This window comes from Cuculus canorus, chromosome 3 (assembly GCF_017976375.1).
Source record: "Cuculus canorus isolate bCucCan1 chromosome 3, bCucCan1.pri, whole genome shotgun sequence".
Lineage (NCBI taxonomy): Eukaryota > Metazoa > Chordata > Aves > Cuculiformes > Cuculidae > Cuculus > Cuculus canorus.
In genome coordinates, this window is record NC_071403.1 from 52,377,794 (window position 1) to 52,392,581 (window position 14,788).

General features: G+C 40.7%; 1 protein-coding gene across 5 annotated transcripts in view; it reads right to left on the reverse strand.

The window, feature by feature from the left end:
• The window catches only part of SASH1 (SAM and SH3 domain containing 1), a 536,181-nt gene that overhangs the window by 132,472 nt on the left and 388,921 nt on the right, over nt 1-14,788 (reverse strand). The window contains exon 1 of one of the 5 annotated variants that reach the window (XM_054062724.1): nt 9,555-9,572. The exons of the other annotated variants lie outside the window; for them this stretch is intronic. Within the exon in view, the coding sequence (XP_053918699.1) occupies nt 9,555-9,557 (3 nt within the window). The 5' untranslated portion in view covers nt 9,558-9,572. Of the gene's footprint in view, nt 1-9,554; nt 9,573-14,788 lie in introns of those variants that run through there. 5 annotated transcript variants of the gene reach the window in all.

Sequence of the window (14,788 nt, forward strand, 5' to 3'; positions counted from 1 at the left end):
AATTGCAGCAGGGGTGATGTTGGGTTAAACACTAAAGAAAGCTTTCTAACTGTGAAGTTCATAAAAATATTGGAATTTGTCATCTGGGGTCAGTACAGTGCCTTCATAACTGTCTAACATGTTCTTGAGAAACTCCCAATAACCCATTATTTTGGTACAACTGGTTCTGCTCTGGGGCCTGGGGCAAGCCAAATAACACCTTAAGATTCTTTCCAGTCTTTTTCTTTTAAATACTTTTTTGTGTTTTAATTCTTTAAAACCAGACTGTGAAAGTCCTATGTGCAGTAGTGAGCATTATTCAAAAGGATATCTAAATGGCATTCATGCCAAAAGGCCTACATACAATGCTGCAAGTTAGAGCTTACAGGTATCACAAAGGGTATTGAAACGCTTTGCATGCCAGTGCTGCAGTGACACAAAAACAACTATTCACACCTGGAGAACTGGAGAATTTGTATGCAGGTTATTTGTAAATGCTGTAATTTCATTAGTGACCTGAAGATCTATTGCAGAGTTTGCTGCTACCTGGCCTGCTTTTAATATTAACATTTGCACAAGAGGTTTAAGCGGCTGCGGCAGCATGTAACTGATATGACTGAGTATGACAGTTGCCAGAGGGACAGGCTGCTGCACGAGGAAGCCAAGAATCTCAAACTCAATACGCTTCATAAGAATAATCCTAAAAATTACAGCTGCTCAAGGGCAAGGGGTTTGTTAGTTCATTCATACTCCAACTGAAATGCATTAAATAATTGTTTAGGTATTCCTACCCCTCTTGGTCATATCCAATGACATAAAATACAATCTAGTTACAGTTCCAAAACTGAAATAATTGCCTGCTTTCTTCTAAGAAGCAATTTCTGGGGAAGCTTGTATCTATCGAGATTTAAATGCTGGGAGCATATTGCAGATGTAGTTTTCCTGTGTAAACCAGACCTGCTAAGGAGTCTACAGCCTTTAGGAGAAGTTATGCTCAAAACAGTTATTCTGTGTTTTTCATATGAGACATATGTACGTGGAAGAACTGAGCATGACAGTGGCATGCTAAGATTAGCCGCAATGATTGGGACAGATACGGTCTTCTCCTAGACCTTCACGGGCATCAACCTTCTGGAAATCAGACCCTCACCCTTTTTTTTTGAATCCCCAAACTGGACATTCACAAAATCCCTCCTTTGGGAGCCTGAGAGAGGAAGAAGGTGTGGAGAGATGTGTGCATTCACACATACCCAGAGACAGCACTTCACAGACATCTTCATATGTTCCACACACATTCAATTACATATGTCATTATGTGATTGCTTAGACAGACAACACTGCTATTTACATTGAAATATATGTGCAGAATAACTTCTGCGGCTGCAGATGTACATAATACAATGTATGGCGGCCAAGTCAACATCAAGTGACCAACCAGCCAAAATGGCAAATTCAGCAGCAAGAAACAATTTCCCCGGGTTATGAATTCCCAAGAGGCTTCGCAGGCCACTTAGCAAGTTATCACTCTCACTCGCCACCCAGTAGTGAGTGAGTTAAGCAAGTTGTTGATGAGGAAAAAGTGCTTTCTGAGACTCCACAACCCATATTTCTGAGGCCGGATGCATGGACAGAGATAGTAAGGTGCTGTCAATTAGATACAACAGGAAAACGGCATCCCATCTGCTCTACAAATGCCAAAGAGCTTCACGGCACCTGTCTGGGGGAATAAAAATGAGCAAGAGTTTACCACAGGTTTAGATAGTCCTGTGAAACAAAGGACTCTTTGTACTAGTGCTTGTGATAGCAAAAGTCCTCTGGAAAATTTTGGAATATTTTTTGCAGTAATATTTTGTAACAGAGGGTGAAAAAAGATAAAATACATACTTACTCTTTCTATACCAAATGCCTTACCATAAAGGTCAGAGTGAGTTTTCTTGTTACTTTGAAGGTGCAATAACTGTACCTAAAGACTCCACTGGTAGCAAAACATTCCCTCCTCTCAAATACAAATGTTGAAAGAGGAATGAAGTTGGCAACTTACACTTTAAGTATCTCATTTCCCTGCTAGAGGGCCTAAACCTGTTCCTAGTAACGTTTAGTTTTGCCTCTTGCAAAAGGTACAATGCCAATCATAATCTTCCTACTCACTTCCCCTGGCAGTTTCTGGAATGGAGCAGCAAAACGTTTCCTTTCTCCTTCATAATCCAGGTGGGACTGAGATGAGCCAGTCCATTCTCCACTGAAGACAGACAAAAATCTCAGTGTTCTCTTTTGGCAGCCTCTCTGCTTGTGCTTTCTTTAAAAAGTCTGAAAACAAATCCAATCTGCACAAAACCCAGAAAATGAATGTTGATATGGATAGAAAGCAATAAACAAAGCTTCTGAAAAGAGCTTTTTTTTTTTTTTCCTCAATATGACTATCTTCTGCGTTAAAAACCAGACTCAATCTAAAGTCGTCAGTGCTTGGACTTTATCGTAGCTGACAATTACCCTGGCAACTGTGAAAGGGCTCTTTCCTAAGCAACTTGCTTTTACTGCCTGAACAGCTATGATGCCAGCCATCCACAATGCAAGATATTGTAAATCTTGCAGTAATAATTAGTGACAATGCTACCAAAGTTAGAGTTAACAAAGTCAAAGGAACATATGCAGTAAAATGGGAGCTTTTGTCTAGAATAGGGTTTTGGAAAGGGTAGAAATAAATAATGCAGGAATAAATTCAGGACCAGGAAAAGAAAGGTAGTGGGACCATGATGAAAATTTTCCTGACAAGTGTTTGCCCAAAATAGATCTTCTATGTTTTTACAGTTTCTGAACATGTTTTTTAACTTCCTCCAATTTTATTTAGGATTTAGCATGCATTTAGTGTTCATTACAGAAGCATCTAGGCATCTAGACACCTCACTTGAAGAACAAGATCTTTCTTACTGTGCTAAACACTGCATATACATTAAAGGTATTTTCATTCTACATCTGCATCAGAAATAGAGGAGGAAGAAGCACAAATATGAAGTTATTTGCACTGGCTCTTGTAATAGAGCCAAAAAGGAAATCAGGGTCTTCCTGTGCTACAGTCCAGGGCACTGCCAACTGGACCACGCCATACTCCTGATGCTGTGAATAATCATGCATCAGTCCAGGCTGCACATCACATGCTCCATGAGTTTAAAAAAGCAAAGATATCTTAGGAAATGATCTGTTTTGCTGGACACCTTTTATACAATGCAGCTTAACAGAAATAAACCTGTTAAAAACATTACAGCAAAACCCACAGAAAATACACAGCTGTAAACAGACACTCTTGTAATTGAGAGGTGGAAATGCTCTGTAATAAAGTCCCAAACCATGTGAAGACATGAGAGTGTTTGCTGGAAAGTAATACTTCTGTACTACAAAGTGCATGCAAAATACAGAGTTTAATAAGAAACTTAACTGAAATATCAAATATTTTTAAAGTAAAGTCTTTTTGCAAGGAAGCTTGATATCTTTGAACTAAAACATTATAATCATCTGGAGAACTTAATCAGCACTGTGATTTTTTTTGCAAGGTAGCACAGTGACAGGTAGTCATATTTCAGTTGTATTTTCCATGTAAAGCTATATTAATGATAACTATAAAAGTAATGGACACTGTAACATAGTCATCCATGGTCATAATTTGCTCACACAGTACTAAAGTTAAAGAATCATGGAGTATTCAACTACAACCACGCTAATCTAGGTTTATAAGAATCATAGCAATAGAGTTTTATCTTCATTTCAGGTTCTCACGCCTTTCTGGATTTCACGTTACCTCCTCATATTGAAAGTCATATGCCAATATGGTGATAGGGGAGAAAGAAAAATGAAAATTTAGAATAATCTATCTCCTTAAGTCCTTTCCATATTGATATCAGTGGAGTGAACCAATTGCTTTTAAAACCTCTACATAATTTTCACTACTTAAATCGATATCAAATGCCTTCCTCTTATTTACTACCAGCAATGCAGGTAACAAACACTGTGAATTAATCATTAATTCCTAATATGTTGTTTCTGAAGCTGTGTTTTTCAGCTTGTGGTTCATGGTCTTCTGAGGTCTTATTCAGTATCTTAATGAAGTCCTTATAAAGTAATTAAGAAAATGTCTTAGTTTTTAATAGCCTTACATTCACCACACTGATTTGCACCTAGACATCTTTAGGAATACAGAAAAGTTGCAAAAGAAGTTGCAAATCACTTTTGCTGAATTTCAACCAGAGTCAGAAACTAGGCAGACAAGTTCTAGTACCAGATCAATGGTTAAACATGCAGAATATGCCATTAAATTATGGTATGTGCTAACAGAAGCCACAGCTAATGTGCAGGAACTGTTGCAAGCAAAAAATACATGGGAAAATGCTGTGCAGTTTAACATGGTGAAGTCCTAGCAGTTAAGTGACTAAATAGCATAGAGGCCCTCAAATAACATGTACACTGTACTAGACTGCATGGTCTTTAAAGGAAGAAGGAAGAAGCATGGAAGAGGAAATAGCTGCAACATATTCAAGGAAGAGACAAACTCTCTTTTAAGACATCTAAGCCCTAGGGAAGCAGGATTTTTCTCCCTTCTATTTGGAAGTTTCTTCGCCTTTGTTAGAGTCTTGAGCCTCTTCCCTTGCCTGTTGTTTGCCTTTCAATTTATCAGAAGCCCAGGCACTCCCAGCCTGAGTGGGAAACACTCCTGCTTCTCTCCAGGTGTTTAGGCACCTTAGTGATGTCCCTCCATCCATAGTTCTGGCCTTTTCATGAAAGGCAAAAAGCTTCTGTTACTTAAAAAAAACCATACAGGAAATGCAGAGAAACAAACCCATGGATTCCTAGGGAAAGCAGGACAAATTTATTCAATAACTGGAGTAAGGGAGAAGGCACAGGGGCTCCCTAAGCATCCCCTTGGACCCTACCAAACTAGTGTAAAAGACCAAGCAGAGGAGAGAGGAGAGGGACACATGCAGTTGTGTGTGCATACATGCACATGCACACATTGGCGCTGGATGCAGAGGCTGTTCTGAGGATAGTGCCAAGAGTACTTTGACTTCTTTGATCACGGGATAATGGCTCCACAGCAGATGCCCTGCTATTCTGTTGTTATCCATCTAGTGGAGAAAGACAGAAAATAACAAAGTGAACTAACCTCTACCCTCTCAAACAAAACTCAGGGAAGTGATGAAAAGGAGTTAAAAAAACCAAAAAAAAAAAAGCCCACAAACTCTGAAGAGGGGAGAAGAGATACTGAGGTTCACTGTAAGGTCACAAGAGGGACAGCAGCAAACAGCAACTCTGTCTTGCAAAGGTATGAAAAGACTGTGTGCTAATAGAAGAGCTATGAAGAACAAAACAGGAGGAGCTGGAAGTCTTAAGGCATAATAAAGTATGAGATTTAAGTGGCATAACAGAAACTTGCTAAGAATTCACACAACTGAAATATTAATATAGAAAATGGACAGCTTGTTTAGGAATGCTAGGCAAGGGAGAGGCTTGTATTTTTATTTCAAAGGTAACCTACAATTGTTCCAACCTCTGGAAAGACAGAGCAGAAATCCTTGCAGACAGTTTTGGGGCATTAATAAGAGATAAAAGTAACAAGAGGTCTGTTACTGTTGAACACCTACTATAGATGACTAATCCAGGTATAAAGCAGGATGAATACGGATTATTTCACAATTGTATCACACAAAGCACAATCTGCTGGTAAAGAAACCTGCAGAAAGACTACCCAAATGCTGCTGAGACAAAACCCACAGGCCACTAAGAGTATCTTTAGTATGTAGGTGAGAGCACACAGCTAGAGGTGGTCATGGAAGGTGCAGGAGCATGAAACAAGGAGAGAAACTGAGCCCTATTCTCCCCCAGAGAGGACATCTAAGGGGTCTGGGTCCCTGTAAGCTTGTTGGCCTCTCCTAGGGCTGCCCAACATTGTCCACCTCTCCCATGCTGTGCCCCTACCCTATGCTGCCTCTTCTCTCTGGTTGCTTCAGCCAGAAACACCAAAATATTCCTGCAACAGGTCTGGTGAGCTCAATAGCATAGCTTCAGGCACTACGATATGGGTGGTTAATATTGCAAGAGACAGAAAAAAGGCAAGTCAACTCTCATCTTTATGGATCAAAAGTAGGTTTCACAGGGGCCCCATTGACATTTCAGTCTGACCTAAATTTACAGGAAAAAATGGTGAGGAACAATCACACACGTTATTTGTAAGCACGTAAAAATTTCAAGTTCACATGCCTTTGTGAGAAACAATGCAAATTATTGTCAAATACAGCTAGTTTTTATTTAATAGTACAATTATATACCTTACAAATAAGAAGGAAGCAGATGACATATATTTCCATTCTCCTACGATTCCCAATGCTGCTTCACATGGCATATTCATGAAGAGAACAATCTACGTGAAATTGTCAGTGCGTGACAAGGAAACCATATCAAAGACTATTTATCAATGGTTCCTTATTAAACTGGAAAGAGGCATCAAGGCAATTTGACACTATTCAATATTTTTACAGCATACTCATGTATCTGCTGTTCGCATTTTAAGAGTTGTTACCCAGGTGTGCGTTTTGAGGCTCTTCCAGGGCGAGTAACTGTCCTCTCCAGATCACGATGCTTGGCAGCAACCTGCAAGAAGTGCCTGAACCTGCAGAGACCGACAGAACGTGCTGAAAACCATGAGTGAGTAAGAGAGGACCTCGTTCCAGGCTAGCCTCTGATGTGGATGATGCAACTTGATTTCCAAGTTTGCAGATTACACAAAGCTAGAAGGAGCTGCAGGCATACTGGACAGCATGATTAGATGCACAGATGGATATGGAAGTTGGAGAAATGGGCTAAGACAAATAGAAGGCAATGTGCAAAAAGGACATATTGTTGCAAAATACTTCCTTGGGAAGAAACAAGTTAGGAGTGTGAAGGGAGATGGGAGACAGCTGGTCCCGAAACTGTTGTCACAAAAGGATCTGCAGGCTGCAGGCTGAACACGAGTCAACTTTCTTCTTGCTGTCATAGAAAAGCAACGGTTCTATAAAGATTTACTGACAGATGGCATGTAAAATAAATCTTTTGCTCTCCTCAGCATTGCAAGACCTCCATCGACTGGGCTAAGAGACTCATTGCTGACACCTCACTTCGAAAAAGATCTGAATCAATTAAAAAGGGACCAGAAGATAACACCTTAAATAACATATAGGCCTAGTTATTAGTTCTACAAACCATGTCCTTTAAAAAAACACCCAACTCGCTGGTAGTTAGTACTACTCAGTTGGAAGATTTTCAACCTAAGAATTTATTACAGCTGGCATTTCCTTGCCCCTTTACAAACACATGAAGTTATATGGCCACAAAATATTTTTTAATGGTAATGGAGATTAGGAGAAGAAAGTAAGAATTTTAACCCTCTTGATTTTACAGTGCACAAAATACAAATTCAGCATATTTCAAACACTGAAAAAAACCCCACCTGGCAAAAAAAAGATACTAAAAATGTATTTGGGGAGAATTGTTTAAAAAATTCTCATTATTCAGGAAGCCTAACATGAGCCTGAGCAGCTGAGATCAAGAATAAAGCCTATTTAGAACAGAATATAAGAGGAAGGAAATTGAAAATATTAAAAATGATATCCTTCATATTTTATGAAGAAAAGAGAATAAAGCCTAGTTTCTTTAAATTTTCATTATTTTCTCTTAAAATAGACAGTCTGCACTTAGAGATATATCATCCTCCCTCCATAGTGATATTTTCATACAATGTTCAAGTAGTATCTTTCAAAATCGTTTAAACCCCCTGTGTATCACCACTACATTGTATTTCCTTTTTATTTACTTTGTCTACTTTCTCTATTCAGAGAAATACATGTTTAGGTTCAGTCCCTTTAGAGTGCAGTGGTTCCCACTGATACAGCAAGGGATGCAAACAGCCAAGTTTTCACCAACCAGAATGACTGAAGTCTGACTTTTGTCAACATTGTTTTCCCTATTGAATCTTCTGAAAGTGTAAGGACTTTGAAAATATACTTTCAGTACTTCTCAGTGGGGATGTGTTCTGTATTTATCATGACTGAAGGATCAGTGAAACTGAACAGTCTAGATTTTTTTCTTTCATTTTAAAATTCTAATGTACTAGTATAATACAATACCACAATATGTGAGACGATTACCCATGTGGAAACCTACTTATTTAGTTGGAACAAGAGTCTCTACTAGAACTTTTAAAATAACTTGGTTCAATTCTATACATAATTCTAGGAATTAAGAATCCTAAACTTCATTTTATACCATCTATTTTAAAGTGTACTGTAAAGTAATATATACTATAAAGCATACTTTATACTTATAAAATTTTTAGAATTCATTTGACCGAAGTGCAGTCTGCAATTTTTTTTGAAACTAGGCATATAATTGAACAGCTTCTGAATTAAAGCTACAATTCTCTTACATAAAAGGCACTAACATTAAAAAAGTGACAGCTCCTCATTTCGGTGGCAACAAAGAACCATATTTTTTCAAGCTTTCACACTTAGGAAATGTGTAAGTTATCTAGAAGTTCCAACTGAAACTCAAACATTTTCTGATTTTATTTTCCTAAAGCCCTTTGGTTTGACACTTAATTTAATTCCCAGAGAGTGAGAAGGGAATATTCAGCCTTATTTTGCTCTGGGATCTTAAAGCTCAGCATGTAGCTAACACCCGTGCATCACTGGAAACAGGCCTCACATGCCCCCAGGCACGTTTTTTTCACATCTTGACTGCATTTTCTCAACTGAATTCCCCCCACCCATTTGGCAGACAAAAGGCTTAGAGGTATGCTCTGATTCAAAGGTTTTACTTTGTAAAGGAAAGCCACTCTTAATTGAGATTTCATTTCATGTGCCCTCTCTGGGAAGTACTAACAGCTTCAGTCACCCAATGAATCACTGAAGTTTTATGTTCTTTTATACTGGTGCCGTGAACAGAAAATTATATCTAGACCAAGTCAATACATAGGAGCAACATTTAGTTTCTGTTGGCTCTAAAACAATGAGAATAGGCAAGCAATCACAGGGTATAGCAAGTGAGAAACAATCTGAATTCAAGCTAAATTCAGGAAACAAGTTATGACTAGTATTTAAAGCAGAGAGAACAAAACCATCACAAACTAACCTTTATCCACATCCTGCTGCTCCACATCTATATTTATTGGTGTCTTTCCTTTCAGTTTAGATATTCCTTATCTTCGTAGTTAGCCACAAATTTTATTTAAAGAGAGAAATTATAAACCAACACTAAAATTTTCCCTGCTGTTGCAACTAACTGTTTGATTTCATATCTTACCTGTCTGCAAGCATCAGAACAGTTCACAAGCAGTAACATCAGAAGTAATGCTCCTATTTCTCACGGTGAAACCGGTTTGAAAGTAACTATGTATTTTCAATCAAATATGCAATGCCAGTAACCGTTAAATTTGGCTATAATTATCTGTGTGATAGCTTTGTAAAAAGAATCAATGTACTCTGAATATAGTTTTGAAATACAGGTAAATAGCTAGAGAAATATATGAGGATGGAGTGATTTAAATGACTTACCATCTGACATCAATGAATAGCAACTTTCTCAATAGGGATTATTAAGTTAATTCTTCTTTACAGCTTAGACTATTCTCCAAAGCCTCTGTGACACTCACTTCTGCACCAACTTCCAGACTCATCAAGAGGAAAAACCCCACCAGCCATCAGAACAGCACTTCGTACTCCAGATGAAAAGCATCAGCAAGCCACAGTCCCATTCCTGAAGAAGAGCTATGCCTCCTAAAAACACTGGCTATTTCCTAAAATTTTAAAAAGTGTATTGACAGGCACACGCAAAGGCTCAGAGAAGCAGAGCCAAAGACCTTGCTGACTCCTCAGCACTATGTTTCAAACAAAGGCAGAGCTGCCCCGCTGCAGTCGTCCAGCTGCTAGCCTTCCTCTGACAAACACCTTTTTCCCTTTCTGCTAGACACGTGTCATTTCCACTGCTGTGCGCTGGCTACCCGTCAACGCCAACTGCCAAAACACTGATGTGGCAAGGCTGTGCCTGGAGTGCAAGGACTCTCCAGGTTGCAAGGGGAATGGCCAATCCTGTTCCCCAGCATCACCTCAGCATCACTTCAGCGTCACCTCGAGGGTGCCCCTCACATGGAAGTCCCAGCCCTTGTGCCCAGCCCAGGCTGGCCTCTTGGCAGCTTCCGCTGCCAACTCCTGTTGGTTATGAAAACTGCTGATAAGAATTGCACCACAAATTTGTCATGGCCCTCTAAATCTTATCTAAACAAAATACAGCAAAACCTTTGTAACTGCACATATGGCAGCGAACCTTGAGTGCAAAAAGCAAGCAAATGTTGAAAATTGTGATGCATTCCTATATATACATACGCAAACAAATTTCTCTTAGACAAATCCAGACACACTCATGGAAGATTTTAAATGCTAGGCCTCTAGAAAAGTCCCTGCATATAATATTCTAAAATACCTTGCTGAAAGCAAATTAAAAGATCTCTACTCTATCAAAGACATATCACTACGAGTTCACGCTGAAATGGAGTGCCATATATTAAGTCCTCCCACATTACTGTTCATCACTGATGTTCTTGGACTTTCCCTTTTCAGGTTAAAAATATTTTGATTTCTTTCTTATAAGAGCAAAACTATCACAGAATCACAGAATCACAAGGTTGGAAAGGACCCATTGGATCATCGAGTCCAACCATTCCTAACACTCCCTAAACCATGTCCCTAAGTACTTCATCCACCCGATCCTTAAACACCTCCAGGGAAGGCGACTCGACCACCTCCCTGGGCAGCCTGTTCCAGTACCCAATGACTCTTACTGTGAAGAATTTTTTTCTGATATCCAACCTGAACCTCCCCTGACGGAGCTTCAGGCCATTCCCTCTAGTCCTGTCCCCTGTCACTTGGGAGAAGAGGCCAGCTCCCTCCTCTCCACAACCTCCTTTCAGGTAGTTGTAGAGAGTAATAAGGTCTCCCCTCAGCCTCCTCTTCTCCAGGCTAAACAACCCCAGCTCTCTCAGCCGCTCCTCGTAAGACTTGTTCTCCAGCCCCCTCACCAGCTTTGTTGCTCTTCTCTGGACACGCTCCAGAGCCTCAACATCCTTCTTGTGGTGAGGGGCCCAGAACTGAACACAGTACTCGAGATGCGGTCTCACCAGTGCTGAGTACAGAGGGAGAATAACCTCCCTGGACCTGCTGGTGACCCCATTTCTGATACAAGCCAAGATGCCGTTGGCCTTCTTGGCCACCTGGGCACACTGCTGGCTCATGTTCAGTCGGCTGTCAACCAGCACCCCCAGGTCCTTCTCTTCCGTGCAGCTCTCCAGCCATTCTTCCCCCAGTCTGTAGCGCTGCATAGGGTTGTTGTGCCCCAAGTGCAGGAAACTAGCATTGCTGTTTTGAAGTACTGGAAGGGCAGAAAAACATTTTCTACAGACGATGGTGATTGTGGTGATTTTACTAACTTCCCAACACTCCATTACTATCATAGAATCACTAGATTGGAAGGGACCCACTGGGTCATCGAGTCCCACCATTCCTAACACTCCCTAAACAATGCCCCTCAGCACCTTGACCAGCTGTCCCTTAAACACCTCCAGAGAAGGTGACTCCACCACCTCCCTGGGCAGCCTCTGCCAGTGCCCAATGACCCTTTCTGTGAAATTTTTTTTCCTGATGTCCAGCCTGAACCTCCCCTGGCACAGTTTGAGGCCATTCCCCCTTGTCCTGTCCCCTGTCACTTGGGAGAAGAGGCCAGCTCCCTCCTTTCCACAGCCTCCTTTTGGGTAGCTGTAGAGAGCGATAAGGTCTCCCCTCAGCCTCCTCTTCTCCAGGCTAAACTATCATTATCTCACCTTTGCAGCTCAGCAATTTCTGTGTTCACAAAGCAAAGCTGCACTCTGATAGCAGCAGCATCTCTTTGCAGTCACTATAGGCGGCATTTCCACCAGCAGTTACTAAATTGGGAAATTCCTAGAGGAATTCTACGCTCCCAGGAGGAGAAAGAGGGCCTGTCCTCAATATTACAGGGACAAACGGTGCGGGCTAGAGCTGCACAACATCCTGACCCCACCGAGCGTCCCTGCTGCTGTGGAAAGAGGAAGAAGGGCTAAGATTAAGTGAGATACATATAACAAACAGCTACCATGCCCAGGCTCCAGGACAGGGATTTACACCACATTTACACGCAGTGACAATGGTCCTAAGTCCAAAGTGAGCAGAAGCAGCATTAGCTCATTGTAGCATACCACCAAATGTTCAAAGGGAGTGAGAGGCAGAAGCTCCAAGGGAAAGGACAGCAGGTGGGCTGAAGGGGGTGCAGGAAGGTCAGGGGTTGTGTACAGCAGCTGAGGATCCCTGGCAGGAACAACAGGGGAAGGGAGCAGGAAACATGCTGTTGTCTATTCTTGGGATTTCATTTTAAGTCTTGAGAATCTCCTGTTTTCGTTGAAAGAAAAGGAAAGAAATCCCCCTGTTTACTTTTTCTGGTACCAGAGAAAAAGATCCAAGTGAGAAAACTTTAAATGCTTCCTTACGTCTCCACAGGGTTTAAAACTCAGAAAGTAAATATGAAGACTTTATTGATCGTTTTTAACATCGTGATTCAGTCCAATTCAAGTATTTCAAATGTTTGTATATGGCCACAGAGGGAATAAATCTTTTTTAACAAGACTTCCATATGGTTAATATGTGTGTGTGAATTTTATATATGTTTAATGACAAATGTCCAATTAGACATATGCATGTAATCAAAAACATGGCACAAATACAAATACACTAGGAAATCAAACAGAAAAGGGACAAAAAGACTATATATACTGCAGAACTCATAAGATAGAGCTAGACAACGAGAATTTTTGGTTTTCACGTTGATTGATTTCCCCACTGAAAGTGGTGCTTTATAACCCCTGCTGAACAGTCGCAATACCAGAAAAAAGCTTCCAAATTTAAAGTATGAGCAGGGAGTAAGCCAGCAAGTTACCTTTAGCTGTTTCTTCTACCTTATACCCACTGAAAATAGCAGGTGCACAATATATTTCCTGAGGAAATTTTATTTAATCTTGTGAAGGGCACTGCTGAGGATGGTCTCACTGTCCTCACTGTGTATACTCCCTTTGCTATGCATTGAACAAAGCAGATGTGGCAAGAAAGAGTGTGATCTTATCCCAGGCTACACAAGAGGTTCCTGCAGCTGACCATCATGTCACCATGCCAGCAATTCTGCGTGTACCCCATGTCTTCCCACTGTGGGTTTCTCTAATCCCTCCATGGCATCTGTGTCACTGCATCCCAGGTACCTGGGTCCATAAGCATGAGACATTAACCCACTTATGACCCTTTTCCCTCTGCTGTGCCTTCATCCCCTGACCATCATTGGATCCCACAGCTTGTTCTGAATACATTTGCGTATGCCCTCATCTTCTGCCTCCACATCTCCCGAACGGGATGCTTTAATGCCTTCCTGTACCATGTCTGACCTTCCAGACCTCTGTCTGTTGCCATTCACCTCTCTTGCTGGATGCTTCTGTCAGCTCTTCAGCTCTTGCTTCTGCATTTTTCCATGCCTCCCAGTCAAAAACTTCTTAGTGCATCTAACTCATCTATCAGAGTTCCTCATGCTTCCTCCTTCCCTCATGCACCCTGTTTTCCTTGCCACTTGTCCTCTCCATTTTCCCACCTCCCACTACAAAGAAACAGCATCCCAGGCTTTATGGGCATGTATCAACTGTATCAGAAGAGTAAGTGCAAAAGCTAGTTTGCTGGTTGCCATTAATGGGTATGACTCCCAGCCACTTATATACTGTCAATAAAGTTATTCTGTTATGTATTACTTGTCAATAATGAAGAGATGTTCTGTTGTTCTCTTTAATTCCTCCACTGTCATTTTTTTGGGCCAAAACCTCCAATTATTTATGTTTAAGACCATGAACTGAGGTGGTCACACAATGTTTATGCATTAAAATGTAGATTTATGCATTGTTTACGCATTTAAACATAAACATAAATGAATTAAATGTTAAATACATTTAAACATTGCATTCAAACAATCCTGCAATGTTTAAATGCTACAGATGTGTAAACAGAAACAGCGCTTAGTTGAATGAAATATCTTCCAGACTGGTCACTTAAAATGGGGTTTACAATCAGTCTTGAAAGTGCAATAAGGATTTGCTTTATGTGTTCCCCTGGAAAATCACAAGTGCAGAGATTAAAACAAAAAATGGCATGGATCGACCCAAGAAGTTATCTCTAACACACTCAATCAGTAAGAAACAATTTTTAAACATACAGCGGTTTTCTGCTTAATGCTCCTGATGTGTTTTTTCCAGGAGTGGGCTCACGACAGCTGATTTGATTATGGCAATAGTGCATTTCATTTCAGAGATGATGACTTTATTGCTTGTCTCTTGCTATGGCTGCCCAGATCTGAAAAAGTCAGCATGAGGAGACTTTTATGAGGGTTCAAATAGACCCTTCTTCACCTCTCCCACAGCAGGGCTTCCTTATAGCCACACCTTGCCCGGCCAGAGGAACGGCCCAAGTGAGGAGGTTACCATGCAGACCAGACAAATTCATTACCCCTTCATAGGGAGTCTGTGTGCTTTTAGGAGCACGTAAATGCATATCCTCTTGATGTAGCTGGGAAATGCATCCACCTTTGATGCTTCAGCAAGCTCAAGGGCTGCTTCTCAGGCGTAACTAGACTTCCCTAGTAAGGAGAAAAAAATTCCCAGGATCCATGCCGGCTTTTCTGTGTCCAGCAGACAGTA